This window comes from Gekko japonicus, unplaced genomic scaffold, assembly GCF_001447785.1.
Source record: "Gekko japonicus isolate JY-2015 unplaced genomic scaffold, Gekko_japonicus_V1.1 scaffold1820, whole genome shotgun sequence".
Taxonomy (NCBI): domain Eukaryota; kingdom Metazoa; phylum Chordata; class Lepidosauria; order Squamata; family Gekkonidae; genus Gekko; species Gekko japonicus.
The window spans coordinates 340,326-355,127 of record NW_015173725.1 but is presented as its reverse complement, the minus strand read 5'-3'; the positions used below and the strand labels follow the sequence as shown (position 1 = coordinate 355,127).

The 14,802-nt window shown below is 42.5% G+C and overlaps 1 protein-coding gene across 1 annotated transcript in view; it reads left to right on the top strand.

Moving 5' to 3' along the window:
* The window catches only part of LOC107120648 (armadillo repeat-containing protein 4-like), a 69,292-nt gene that overhangs the window by 20,617 nt on the left and 33,873 nt on the right, over positions 1-14,802 (top strand). The window contains exon 7 of the mRNA XM_015423388.1: positions 6,757-6,871. Coding sequence (XP_015278874.1) covers positions 6,757-6,871 — 115 coding nt within the window. The remainder of the gene's footprint in view (positions 1-6,756; positions 6,872-14,802) is intronic.

Genomic DNA, 14,802 nt, shown 5'->3' with positions numbered 1-14,802 from the left:
TGCCAGATCCAGAGTGGGACATATCTATCAAGTCCCCGAGAGTCTTTTCTGTGTGCCTAACTGACTGTCTCTGCTTCTCCAGGTCAGCCACCTTGGCCTCAAGGGAGCAAATACATTCCCTGAGAACCAGGAGCTCCTTGCACCGAGCACACACCCAAGACTTCTGTCCAGTGGGCAGATAGTCATACATGTGACACTCCGTGCAAAACACTGGATAGCCCCCAACCCCCTGCTGGCATTCTGGCTTCATAATTCTTTTAAAATAAGTAAATATAATCCCCCTTTTAAAACCCTTTGTATTTATGTGGTTTTTCTTCCTTTACATAGATAATTGGTTACTGGTGGCGGATTCCAAGGACCAATTGTTGAGTCATTACACTCTTGTTTTGGAGACCTGTCAAAGACTAGGACTTCTGGTAAATTGGGATAAATCATGATTAATTCTTTCTCAGAGGGTACAATTTATCAGAGTTATGCTAGACTCCCTACTGGGGAAGGGTTTTCTACCTCCTGAAAGGGTACAGGCTATCTTTGCCTTGGTGAGACAGTTCAGATCTTACCAATTCCAATCAGTTCAGAAACTTCTGCACCCTTTGGGATATATGGCTTCTTCCACTGCAGTCCTGCGTACGGCTAGGCTACATATGTGACCCCTACAACTCTGGTTTCTATCTCTTAGAGCTGGGGTTTATGAGGTAGTCCTTACTACAGATGCTTCGTTCTTGGGTTGGGGTGCTCACTCTGATGGATTGTCGGCTAGGGGTACTTGGTTAGAAGATAAGAAGCTGCTGCACATTAACATTTTAGAATTGCAAGCAGTTCGTTGTGCCCTTAGTTGTTTTTCAGATATCCTTTGGAACCGATCCATCTTGTCCAGACGGACAATACAGTTATGATGTTTTATTTAAACAAGCAAGGGGATACAGGGTACAGAGGTCTATATCAGGAAGCTACTCTTGCAGCAGTGAAGCTGAATGCTTCCATTCAATCTATCCACATCCCTGGGAGTTTAAACACAGAAGCCAACAGATTTTAGCAGGGCTGGCACACTGTCCCACAAGTGGTCCATAAAGGCCACTTACCTGGAACCACTTTTATCCTATGGGGGGTTCCGGACATCAATCTTTTTGTGACACAAGAGAACAAGAAGGCAGTAAGGTTCTGTTCCCAAGCAGAAGTAGGAACTGGTTCCCTAAGGGCTGCATTTCAGCTGTGTTGGCAGCAAGCCATGTTTTGTGTGTTTCCTCTGTTCCCACTCCTTAGGATAATAGAGAAAGCCAGGAGGGAGAGATTGAACATGATCCTGATAGCACCCTTTTGGCCCCGTCAGATATGGTTTCTGATCCTTATGGAGATCTCCCGTGGCCAGATCCATCCCCTATTAAACCAACCAGATTTAATAAGCATCAGCCATGTGCTTCATCACAGTCTGAACTGCCTCAACCTGATGGTTTGGAGGATTCAGACAGAGACCTAATATTAATGATGCTCTTCTGCAGTCATGCAAGCATAACACTAGGAAATCATATAAGTGGAGGCAATTTTTCCTTCTGGTGTCGTGAGAAGGACGTGTCACCAGGTAGTGCCCTTTTGCAGGTCATATTTGATTATTTATTACACCTGAAAGCTAAGGGCCTGGCATTTTCTTCTTTTCTTTTCAGTTTTCTCCCATCATTTATGGGGTTAGGTAATCTCTGATCCTTTAGTGCCCCAATGGTCACTGTCTGTTGTGTTAGCACAGTTAATACTCAAGCCTTTTAAACCCCTTGCTACCTGTTCTTTGGCAGAACTTTCTATGAAGGTGTGTTTCTTAGTAGTTGTTACCTCAGCCAGGAGGGTGAATGAGCTAGCAGCTCTTCAGATAAATTCCCTGTTTTTGAAGCTCTTTCCTGAAAGGGTAATTCTTTTCCCTAGTCTTAGGTTTCTTCCTAAGGTGGTTTCGAGGTTCCATTTATCCCAACATATTGTTTTGCCCATATCTTTTTCCTGCACCGAGCTCTGAGAATGAGTGCTCATTTCATTCTTTAGATGTTAGGAGGGCATTATTATTTTATCTCAAGATTTTTTTAGTGGCCCTAAGAGAGGTGGGATAGTATCATCTCAGATCCTGTCCCAATGGATTGTCAGGATCATTAGGGATATGATATGGCCAGATTGCCATGCCCATTGAACATCCATGCCCATTCCACTAGGGCAATAGCTTCTTCCACAGCTTTCCTGGATGGAGTGGCTTTGATGGAGAGCTGCTGAGCTGCTACCTGGTCATTGGCAGACATGTTTGTATGTCATTACACTTTGGATCTGCAAGCGAGATGTGAGGCTCAAGTGGGCAAGGCAGTTCTTCATTCACTGTTCAAGTGAGGAGAGCATGTCCCACTGCTTGGTGAGTAGCTGACTAGAATCTCCATGTGGGACTGCACAGAAGATCGATGATGAAAACAAAGTTACACTTACCTGTAACTGTTGTTCATTGAGTATCTCCTGTGCAGGCACACATACCCTCCCTCCTGCCCAGCTGCATGCTCTGGCTTCAGCAGTGCTAGAGATATTGAGGGTGCAGGCGCTGCTGCGCAGGAGCATGTGATCCCTGGGCAGGAGCAAGCTTCTGACTCTGGTGCGCAGTGACCCCTGGAGGCTTTTAGCTGTAAAGAACTATCGGATGGCAGGCCTCCTCATGTGCAGTCCCCATGTGTGCTTGCACAGAAGATACTCAATGAACAATGGTTATAGGTAAGCGCAACATTGTTTTATCCCCTGTTTTATGTTTAACTTCAAATCTAGCTTTTCAGTGTAAAGATTAATGCACTAAAATAGGCAGGATTTTTTTTTAAAAAAAAACACCCAACCAGATGGAATTCGAGTCTCTGATTTATAATAGTATTTATCAAAGGAGTTTGTAACAATTTTCTAAGTTTGCAAGAGCTGAATTGTGGTTTTCAAAAAGATGAGATGGTGCTCTGCAAGACTGGAAACCTGTAATCTTACCAGGGAGCACAATCTATATAGTCAGTATAACACTGTTTACATTTGTGTATGTGGTCTCAGTTGGCAGGAGATGCAGTCAGACTTCTCAAGAGTCCTGGCATATTGTGGCGTAACAAAAAGGATGATAAATATAAGAAACAGATGTTGAGGGTGTATGCATGTGCCTCTGAGTAAGTCTGGTGCTTGTTTACCCTGGAAATATTCAATATCAAATTATTAGTGCACAAAAGTGGTTTGCTGTAGGTTAAGGCTTGTAACATGCCGAAAGAGAGACTTCATTTAGAACTTTTATCTTGGCAATAAAACAAATACAGCCCTGGCAATCCAGGAGATCTTTAAAATGAGCACACATATTAATGATTTCTTGGTTAGGCAGGCAGTGGCTCAAAACAACAATCAAGGGCTATGCAAATATATTCCAATATTATACAAGTAATCAGTTGAGCAGTGTGACCAAAAAAGGCTTCTGTGCATATTTTAGGAAGCTGTTAAAGTGGCTTTGGAGCCATACCCTGTCAGGTGGGACTCAGCCAGAGCTAGTTCCAAGAATATATCTCAAGACAAACTTATAGTCTCTGTAGAATGTCATCTCAGGAACTCGAGGTAAACATGCTGGATCAGGCAGTCCAAAAAAACAATATGTTGGAAGCACATCCAGCTTTCCAGAGAAAAGGGCAGTACGAACAAGTAAAGCAGATCAGAAGGGAACGTGCGATCCAAAACCCTTGTGGTAGCCATGTGAACTGGCCCTAATTCTACTAAGATTTCATTAAATCTTCCTGCTACCTTATTCTTTCCCCTTGCTTCACTTGAGGGGAAAAAAGTTTTCTACATCCACTCTTTTCTTCTAGTTTAGAGGAATGCACTGTCCTCACATACACCTTCTCTAGAATTTCCAGAGAACGTTTAACTCACTTGATTAATTGTTTATATCTATTTCCACCATGGAATTGCGGTTGCACCTGCAGTTTTCTTGGAGAAGGCCCTTCTTTAAAAAATTTGCACAGTGGCCTCATGGGCTGTAGTTTCTACCCTGGAACTCATTGCTCAAACAAGGATCTTAACAAGAGAACTTTAGGCTTGGTGATCCCTGGGGTTTTTGGACTGGGATAATTGTTCCCTGCCTTGCTTATGAAGAGGAAAAGGGAAATCCTTACCCGATGATAGTTGCTTAAATCCTGATCTGTTGGCATCCTATCCATCCTTCTGCTCTGTTTTAAGCATTGGAAAGGGCTGAATCCTAGTCATTTTATTAGCTATTAGGCTCACCTGCAATGTTATCGTCTCGCTTTGTTTATGGCCATCTCATATGAAGAGTATAACCCAGAGGCAAAGTTCCAGGCTCTACAGCAAGGGAATAAATTATATCTTGATGCCTGGACTTTTTTGAGTTGGGACAAAGGTAGCTCTTAGTTGCAGGATCAACTTTTTACAGACAGGCAAGATGGAACTGCAGGAAGAAAGGCAAGATGGGGACAATAATAAGGGATAAACAAAAGACAGGATTAAGAAACCAGTCATGTTTGAAATGATTTGACTGAAGATTTGAATTCCAAAGAGGTAGCTGTGGTGCAGCATCTGCTTAGGATGGCACTGTTAAGTCTGTTGCAGCAAGAATGGAACAGAAGTGTAATGGTACCTTAAAGACTAACACGATTTTGTTCCAGTGTAAACTATGCTGAACTAGAGCCTACTTTTTTAGATGCAACAGTCTGAGATGCAATGCCTGTGGAAGGATTTGGTATTTCTCACTGGTCTGAGTCAGTGCAGGGGTGTGTAGTCAGCAGGGTAATCCAAGTGCAGAAGAAGTGAGACCAGTAATGAGGATGGGAAAACAAAATCAAGATTGAAAATACCACTGTTATGGATGTTGCAACATCCATAACAGTGGTATTTTAATGTATATTTTGCAGGAAAGTGCACTAGGTTGGAAGATATCATATAAACTTGTTTAGGAATTGCACTGTCAGTCTAGAATGCCAAATGTTATCTTTTCGTGTGAGCTAATATGGAACACTGTTGATTTTTGGTCTGTGAAGCAGGTGTTGAATCCCAAATCATTTATGATTCACTGGATGCCTTTAATCAAATTGCTTGTTTGTGGCAGAGTTCAGTTTCCCGAGAATATGAACGGTCTACCTCTCAAGACTGGTGGGAGAAGCAGCGAGACATTCAGTCACCCTGCATACTTTTAACAGTGGTGCTTAAGCAATAAAAATGAAAATATCATGAAATACCATTATAGTGGTTCTGAGCGTATTCAGTATAGAATACACTATAGTGGTGGATTAGATTTTTAAACTGTTTATACCCTTTTTCTTCCCTCATGCAGAACCATGACTTACATACTACTTTTATATCTAGCTGTGTGCCCCGTCCTTGTTTTATTACAGCTTCTTGGTATGAAATCTGATTTCCTGCTTTCCGTCATACTATTTTTTGTTGTTGGCATAATTTATATTGGCAGTGTAAATCTGCCTGCCTTATTTAACATTTCAGGCTATCCTTGCTCCTCTCTACAATACCTGCATGTTGGAAAGCAAAATTATATAACCAGGTTGCATCAATTTATATAAAGCCGTGGTTACTTTAAACAAAGAGTTTGTGTCCTAAATCATTCTGTCTGCATCAAAATAATTGTATGATTACGTACAGGGCTGATTTTCTACTTACTTTTCATTCCTGGCAAACTCATTTTACATAATGAACAGGAATTAGATGTTCTTGCTTGATTTTTTTACATGAGTAAAATCTGTGTTTTATTTCATTTCGAAAATAAGAGATTCACAATTAAAGATGTGGACAAACTGTGTAGAATTAAACATTTGAGGTTATAAAATCAAAGTATGGCTGATTTTCTTTATCTTCATTTCATCTGCTTTGAATTTTGCATATCTTCCCCAACAAAGCCATGTTTGTAAAGGATATTAAGTTTTGTTTGGTCTTCCTCTCCATTTTAAAGTACTCAGTGGACTTTAATATAAAGTTATGATCCCCTAGACTGATTGATATATAAACATAAGACAGATGGTTTAAAGATGACTCTGATGATAATTCATTTTTCAGCTAGACATGGAGATACTTTGATTACAGTATGTTTAAGCAATTATAACACGGTATTCAGTGTTAGCCTTGTCGGTAGGGAGCGCATGAGAAACAAGCTACACGTTATTCGTACCTAACAAAGAGTGCACTGTGGTGTGACCCATTTTAATTCTGAATGTTAGGTTAGCAACATTGAAATTTAAAATATGTCATACAGCAAGGTAAATAAATTAAACATAGACTCAATATAGAGTTAAGTACATAGTTTTTTGGCATAAATATTTGTTTTGGAAAGTATTTGTTACTATATGAAAGAAACCAGTATGTTTGAATTTTGGTTTGATTTTGCATGCAGCTCGTTAAAAAGTCACATGGCTTGTTTTTTAAATTTACAAGAGCCCCAACTATATAATGTCTTTTTTATTTTTAATTTTTTTTAACGAAATGATTTTTTTTAGGCAAAGTGCTGTGGGGGGAAATTGTACAACAAGACTCATAAGACTCAGTGAGAAGGTATATCTTGTTCTCAATCATGTTTGTACAATAATCCATTTATGGAGAATTTTGGCATGTTCTGCTGAAAAAAAATTACTATAACCTAACATGCCACTGTTGATGAACCGATTAAAAAATCACAAACAAGTCTTGCAACATTGTTACCTAATGTACAGAATACATATTTTGAATGTTTTTTAAATTGCTACACTTGATGTGTTCCTTTGATAGAATAATTGATCGCTTGGATGGTGTTCGCTTGTTGTGGTCTTTGTTGAAAAATCCTCATCCAGATGTTCAGGCAAGTGCAGCCTGGGCTATCTGTCCTTGTATTGAAAATGCAAAGGTAAGAAGATATTTTCTAAATTTAATACATTTTGTATAGATTACTAGCAAAATGTCCAGCAAGTAGTTGAAATATGTATGAAGTAGTTAAATGGGTTGTTGCTTGCCTACATATGTACCCCTGATTTATGGCAACCCTAGCAAGGGGCTTCCAAGGCAAGTGAGAAGCAGAAGTTGTTTGCCACTGCCTTCCTTGATGGTCTCCCATCCAAGTACCAACATTTCTTAGCTTCTGGGATCTGATGTGATTGGGCTACACCAGGGGTGGCCAAACTGCAGCTCAGGAGCCACATGCGGCTCTTTCACACAGTCTAATGTTCATAAAAAGCAAATTTGCATGTTTTCCAATAAAAATGTGTGTAATATTTGTTCATGTCTTGCGGCTCTCAAACATCTGACATTTATTCTGTGTGCCTGCTATGTAAAGCAACTTTGGCCACCCCTGGGCCACACCATGCCACCTTCCCTCCCAGTCTTTTATTTGCCTATGTAGAAAAACCAGTTCAAGAAGAGAAGGCAGACTAGCAGAAGTGTGGGGTGTTGTTAGTGAAGTCTGATGGCACTTTCAAGAGTAACAAATTTTGTGGACAGATGAATCATAGAAGACACAGTGCAATAGTCATCCTGGAAATGAACTTCATCTGTGTTTACATCTCTCTCTCACACAAAAATAGAAGCAGCAAGGTTCTTCAATTACACCATTTTAAAGCAATTATAAACCATATTCTGTATTGGTCTTGTTAGCAGCAAATATCCACTGAGTTTTCTTTTTTTCTTGGATATCTTTTTATTAATTTTCTTTTCAAAAATACTATGCCATGCAACAAATACAGATGAGAAAAAACCTTCCAGATGTGTGTACACACACACACACACACACAATTCCCTCTTGTCTAAAGTGTTTCCATAGTATTGGTAGGGATATTTTTAGATGCAATAAACTAGGCAGCTAAAAGATTTTTATCCTGATAAATTAGAGTTTGACAAACAGAGCAATCTAATGGTGATAATGTGCTGGAAGCAGTAGAGATAGTGCCAAACCAAGATGTTTCTTCTATATTTACCTGGTGAGTAATGTGCAAGAACAAGTTACCTCTAGTAGGGTGTGTTTAAAATTTTGCAGAACACTATCTAATGGATAATCCTTAAGAGGTTGACTTCCCATGGATGAAACAGGGGCTACGATCACACACACAATTGGACTCGACAGAGGCGCGAATACCGGGCGGATTTAAAGGGTGCAATCAGACACAAACATCTGGGAAGCGCCCCGCACCCATCGGCAACCTGTTTTGCTCCACCACAGAAGCGGAGTAAAAAGACACCAGGGAAAATCTGGTAGTAAACGGGTTGCAATGGGCCACAGACAGAGTTTCCCGTGTCTGATCACTCCAGCGTACTCTCATGGCATCAGGATGGTCTGATCAGGCCATCCCAACTCCATGCCATTGTTTTTCCCCCCTTCTCAGTGTGCGCATCATCACAAACTCCATAGGGAGCCCTCAGTGTGAAGATGCGATTCATCAATTCCTCGTTTAAGCGCATCGGAAACAAAGAGCAACAAAACAGTTATTTTGTTTTGGCAAGTATATACACTATACACACACACACACACACACATATATATACTGATATATAGATTTTAAGATAGAACAGCCCTGTAGGCAACAGAATCACTTTAACAGAAGTAGATTTAGATTAATTAGCTGGCTAATTCAAAAGCTACCAACCATAACGGTAGAAGTAATTGCAGTGACAGAGTGGAAGCATATTAGCCAATCAAAGCAAATAATTATGAAGAATTGCAATGAAAAGTGTTCTGAGCTCTGTTGATATTGGAAAGTCACTTTGTAGTCATGATACAACTTTATTCCCCATGCTGAATAATGTAAACATAAAAATATTCAGAAATTACAAAGTCTTCCTTGTTTTAAGCACAGTTGCCATGTTGATCCCAAACAAAGACATATAGGATCCAAAATTATTTGGACACTTGTAATTGGGGAAATTGTGTTAATGAGGTAAGAATCTTTTAAAATGCCCTAATCTAGAAATTCAAAAATCTTTTTTCACATTATCATGAAATTCACCAAATAGTGCAATAGGGTATAATTCTGTACATACTTGTGATGGTGGTTTGGGAACAGATTGATTAAAAATAATTTTCTCTTAAGACGCTCTTTGAATATTTGATGGTAAAAAAAAAGAAAAATGATTTTTAAGATTCTTTATTTAATGTTCACTTTGCTTCCTGTCCTTTCAGTGCATATACCCACTGCTTTGTATATAAGTGGGAATGAGTTGTCAAAGAATGTAATATGGTCTAAGCACATATAGTGACCACCTTCAGTGGCCAGGTTGCTCTCTTCATTGTAACATGTATGACTAAGCTTTTATGCAGAAGATAACATGTGTCATCTATTCTAGTTTTTTAAAATGTTACCATATAAATTAAGCATACAGAAGAAATTAGGGCTGGTTTAGAACTCAGCAGACCTCTGCAAGATGTTCTTTGACTTGCCATGCAGATTGTGCAAACTGCTGCGTTTTTTTCTTCCCAGTCCCAGGTAATCTTACCTGAATGGAGAAACAGATTCAGCATGTGCATTCACTCTACCAGCAGTACTAGGTTGTTAGGGGAAACATATATCCAGTAGGTTACATAAGAACATAAAAAGAGCCCTAATGAATCAGACCTAGTGAATCAGTCCACCTAGTCGAAAATCTTGTATCATAGTAACCAAGCTGTTGTCCTGCAGGACTAAAAAACAGGGTAAAGAGGCCAAGGCCTTTCCCTGATGTTCACATTAGTATTCAGAGCTTTGTTGCTTATAGAGGAGGTACTTAAGTTTGTGTGACTCAGAAGTCCATTGTGTACATTCTTATCTGTGCTTGCAGAGATTGCTGCAACTGCAGTTGATAAAACTGTTAGCATTTCGATTGTACAAATTGACATAGTCTGTGTATGTGTCAACTTTCTGGTCACCCATACTTCGTCCATGAAATTTCAAGAACCTGAGTTTTTCTGGAGAAGTGGGATATAAATTTTGTAAGTAAATAAATTATAGGCAAGCTAGACAAACCAGTATGTGGAAACCAAAGAAGATTGTATGGAGATGGTGCTGAATGTTGGAACTGGCCTTAGTATTTTACGTTAGTTATAGTCTCCCTATTGCAAAAATGTGAAAACTGGGCTGAAACAAAGCATAAGCAATATCATGACTTGTTAAACAATGCATAAATTACATAGTAGGATCATAGTTACATCAACAGACAGTGTATACTATGCACAGTAGTATAGTCCACAGTCCCTGTCCTTTTACCAAAGCACCTTTCTGAAATATGTCACTGTCAAGATCGCTCTGCGCACCCGGTGCCACGCCGCCTGTAGCCGTGGTGAGTTCCGTTGAGGCAGGGTTGGTGGTCCTGGGAGCCGAGGTGTTAAAGGTGAGGAAAGTGTTGGGGCCTCAGATAGGCAGGGGATGAGGTTGACAGCACTTCGTAGGTCCCTCTGCTGTTGTGCCAGGGTTCACGTTGGCTCAGCTTTCCTCTCTCGCTGTCCTCACCTTCATTCCTCTGCATGTTCCTCCTCCCCGGCCCCTCCACTCTCCTCGTCTTTTATTCTTATTGCTGCTCCCAGCACCGCCCTCCTTTCCCACCTTCTCCCACCTCCCAGCCCCGCCCTCCTTGATAAGCTTGGACGCTGTCCCAGCTTCCTAGGTGTGGTTGGAGCTGGCCGGCGGCGGCTCTGTTGGACCGGGGGCCATGCTGCTGCCAGTCGTGTGCAGGGTATTTTGGGCCTGTGTGCTGGTCACCAGCTCCTCCTGCGACTGGGGTACCCCGGGGTTCCTGGCTTCGTGACCAGGTCCACCTGGGATGTCGTGCTTCTCTAGCAGAGCTGGTGGGGCCACTCCGTCATTGTGAAGGGAGTTGTCAGGGTCCTGACGTCTGGTCTTGTGGCTTTCTGGGTGAGTCCGTCATTTGGGGGAACCCTGGGGGATGTGGAATAGGTCCTGGGGCCTCTGGACCGGGACAGTCATTACAATACAGCTCTAATTACCTGGCTTAAAAGGCTCTGTTTACTAATTCAATTTTGCATAGCTTCCAGAAAGCCAGGAAAGTGTGAGCACTCCTGACTATATCAGGCTGGCCATTCCATAAGGTGGCAGGTACAACAGACTGCATGACCGATTTCACACAAGAGCTGTGCCTCCCTTTGCCCCGCTTCTATTGGTCAATTTCCCATTCGAAGCCTTGCAGCTGCATTTTGACCCGCAGCTTTGTTTGATTTTCCCCACAGTTTCGTGATCCTCAAAAAACAGGATCACGAAACCGCGGGGAAAATTGGGTGAAGCCGCGGGTCAAAATGCGGCCGCGTGGCTTCGAGTGGGAAATTGACCAATAGAAGCGGGGCAAAGGGAGGCACGACTGTGGCGCAGCTCTTGTGTGAAATCAGTCCATGTATATGGGCAATTGTTGATTTTGCCCATTTGCAGGGTGGCACCTGCATGACACCGTGATCTGATGAGTGAAGTCGTTGTAGCAGAGCATGGGCAAGAGGTGGTCTTGCAGATACGAGGGATCAAGGCCCTGAAGGGCTTTGTTTGTGATAGTCAATACCTTGAACTGAGTCTGGTAACTTATGGGCTGCTAATAGAGTGATTGCAGAAGGGGAGTAATATGCATGATAATGTGGCATTCTGTACCAGCTAGAGTCTCCAAGTTGACTTCATGAGGAAACCTATGTAGAGTGCGTTACAGTAGTCTAGTCTCATTGTTACTGTGGCATGGATCTAGATGGCCACAGATCAGCTGTATCAAGGTAGGGGGTAATCTTTTGGGCTAGACTGAGTTCGAAGCAAGGGTTTTGCAGCTGCATTAACTTGTTTCTCCAACAGCCATGCTGGGTCCAGTATAATCCCTAGGCTCTTAACTGAGTCAGTTCTCATTTATGACAGGGTCAGCTGAACCCCATAATAAATAAAAAGCACAATGTCCTTCAAGATCTCCACCTTTGCAACAAGCATTACTTTAGTCTTAACTGGTTCCAGTTTCAGTCTGTTCACTTTAAGCCATTTAACTACAACAGTTAGGCATTGGCTCAAGATCTGCTGCATCACAGGGGATTTGAATAGACAGATATAGATCTGGGTGTCACGAGCATATTGATAACATTCAGTTCCAAAGCTATGAACGATTTCTCCTAAAGGCTTTACATAGGGATCAAATAACATGGAGGATAACATTGCACCCTGTGGAACACCAAAAAAACCCAGCTCCCACATTGAAGATAGCTGGTCTCTGATGGCAACTCTTCGAGTTGAATCTGTGAGGTATGATTTAAACTAGTTCAAGGCACATCGCCTAATACCTGCTTCTGCCTCCAAATACCTCAACAGGATGACATGAATAGGGAACTGTGACTGAGGAGGGTCTGTACCTCTATACATTCTCCCTCAGAAATAGGCACCTAGACACACTGAAAGTTGAAACAGAAACCAAATGTATTTGAATAAACAGGCAGGGGTTGGAAAATTATATTTACAAGTGAACTTTGGGTAGGTTTGGTAAGGAGGTTCAAATATATATTCAGAACTGTTTTTATACAACACTAGAGATGTTTTGTGAGTTATTTCCCCTGGTTTATTTTGCTTTGATGCTGTTAGAGATGTTTCACTGCTTTTAATGTGATACAGAGTTTACTAGAGTCCTGTCACGAGCACGGTACTAGGCCAGGCAAGAGTAAGAGAGTCCAAAGGCAGTCCAAAGTCAAAACCGGGCAAGCAGCAATACCGAGAGACTAAGTCCAAATCACCAACCGTTAGAGTAGTCGTTAAAACCAGAGTCCAAAGAAGTCAGAAGCCAGAGAGTCAGAGGTCCGAGGTGTAGGTCAGGAGCGGAGTCGTACGAGCCGAGGTCAGGAGCCGAGAAGTCAAGACAGGGAGCAGGAACTGGAACACGGGTGGTGAGGTGCAGAGCTTTGTCCAAAATGACTAGTTGCTAGCACAACTAGTTGGCGTGTGTGTGAGAGCTAAATAGCCCAGCAGGCTGTTGGCCATTAGCACGCCCTGATTGTGTCCCGACTCCCGCTAGTACTCAGGGCTAAAAGAGCGCCTACTGCGCATGCGCGCATCCCGTCACTGGGATGCCATGTCCTGTCGCCGTTGTTCCCGCAGACAGGATACCGGTGGGGGCGAGTCAGGGGGCATGTTGCTCCAGCATGAGTTTGCTTCAGCTGCTGCTGGAGCAGTTTCCATGGCTTCAGGTGCGGGGCTGTCAGGAGCCAAGAGCTCATCCCCAGCAGTACTTAGGTCTTCTGCTGGGGCCAAGTGCTCATCCCCAGCAGTCCTTTGCTCTTCTGCTGGGGCCAAGTGCTCGGGTTCAGCAGCAGCAGCAGCAGCCGTGACAAGTCCCTTATACCTTCTTTTGAACTTGTTTCTGGATAGCCACACAGACTTGAAATTTTATTATGCTGTAACCCTGTGTTTATAGATCAGGGGTTTTCCTATCTGCCCCCTCTTCCTCCAGCCAGATTGTTATTCTCTTCTGCTTAAGAGCAATAACCTCTTTTGACTTGCTTGAGGGACCTCAGATCCCTGTCTTCCAGAAGAACAGTCTCTGTAAACTGGTTAATCAGCTTCCATACTGAGAATGTCTAATTCTCCACTCAAGTAGTGTTTCTGAGTTTCACACAAGGAGATTTCTCTCCACTCCTTGAATAGGTGAGGTACTGACACTTCTTTGCCAGACTCACTGTATCCACCCTAAGTCTGTTCTTTGCATCAGCCACAACACACGTGTTCTGCTCCAGACTGGGCTTATCAGACCCTTTTTCTCTTCACTCACTAGGAGTTTTTTGTTAACTCTCCTGTCTAGCTCCACTCCAATTCCAACTGATCCACACCAACTGGCTAACTAACTCCTTCCCACATGAGTTTTTTTAAACAGCTCTGTGTTCCATTCCACAGTAAGCTGCCTTCACCCAATCAGAAGGAGCTCTGTGAGCTGTCAATCATTTTTCAGCTAGCTCACCCTTTTCCCAGCAGCACTGCCTAAAAGCCTGCAATTGCTTGCTGTCTGTCACAGCCTTCATAGATCCCAGGGTACTGTCAGCATCCAAAAAAGTAACTGGGTCAAAATGGTCTATAAGCAGACCAGACAATAGACTTTTCTTTTGCCTGGCCCACGTTATAGGTGGCATCCAGATTAAAGCATATTTGTATTATTTTACCAGCAAAAAACTTTGCAAAGTTATCACAGCTAGTTGTCTGTTCCTGAGACAGTAAAGGCTCAGATTTAGGAATCAAGATGTTGAGATACCTTAAACAGTTGGGATGGTCATGAGCTAGCTGATGCAATTATCTCAGAGAAATAGCATTTCTATGCCACTATCACTGCCACTTCATAGATGAGGGGTGTCAAACATATGGCCCACGGGCCAGAACTGACCCATGCAAGGCTCATATCCAGCCTGCAAGCAACTGGCTCTCTCCCACTTTGTTTGCTGGAGAGAGCGAGACCGCAGAATCCAAGTCATTCCATGGCACCCTTAGGAGTCGAACAAAGTTTTATTCCATATATAAACTTTTGTGCGCATGCATGCGCACTTCTTCTCTGGGGTGTCTCTCTCAGTCCTGCAAGAGAGATAAACCAACTTCCCTTTCCTCCACTGGCCGTCTCCTCCCCCTGCTCCTTTAGGGAGGGGAGGAGGGAAAAGGAGAGAGTGTGAGCTTGAGAGGGAGCAAAATCCAAGTCGTTCCACAGCACCCTTAGGAGACGAACAAAGTTTTATTCCAGGTATAAGCTTTTGTGTGCATGCATGCACACTTCTCTGTGGTGGCGCTCTCAATCCTGTGGGAGAGATAAAACAACTTCCCTTTCTTCTTTTGGCTGTCTTCCCCCCCCCCCCCCCCTTTAGGAAGAGGGGGAGGG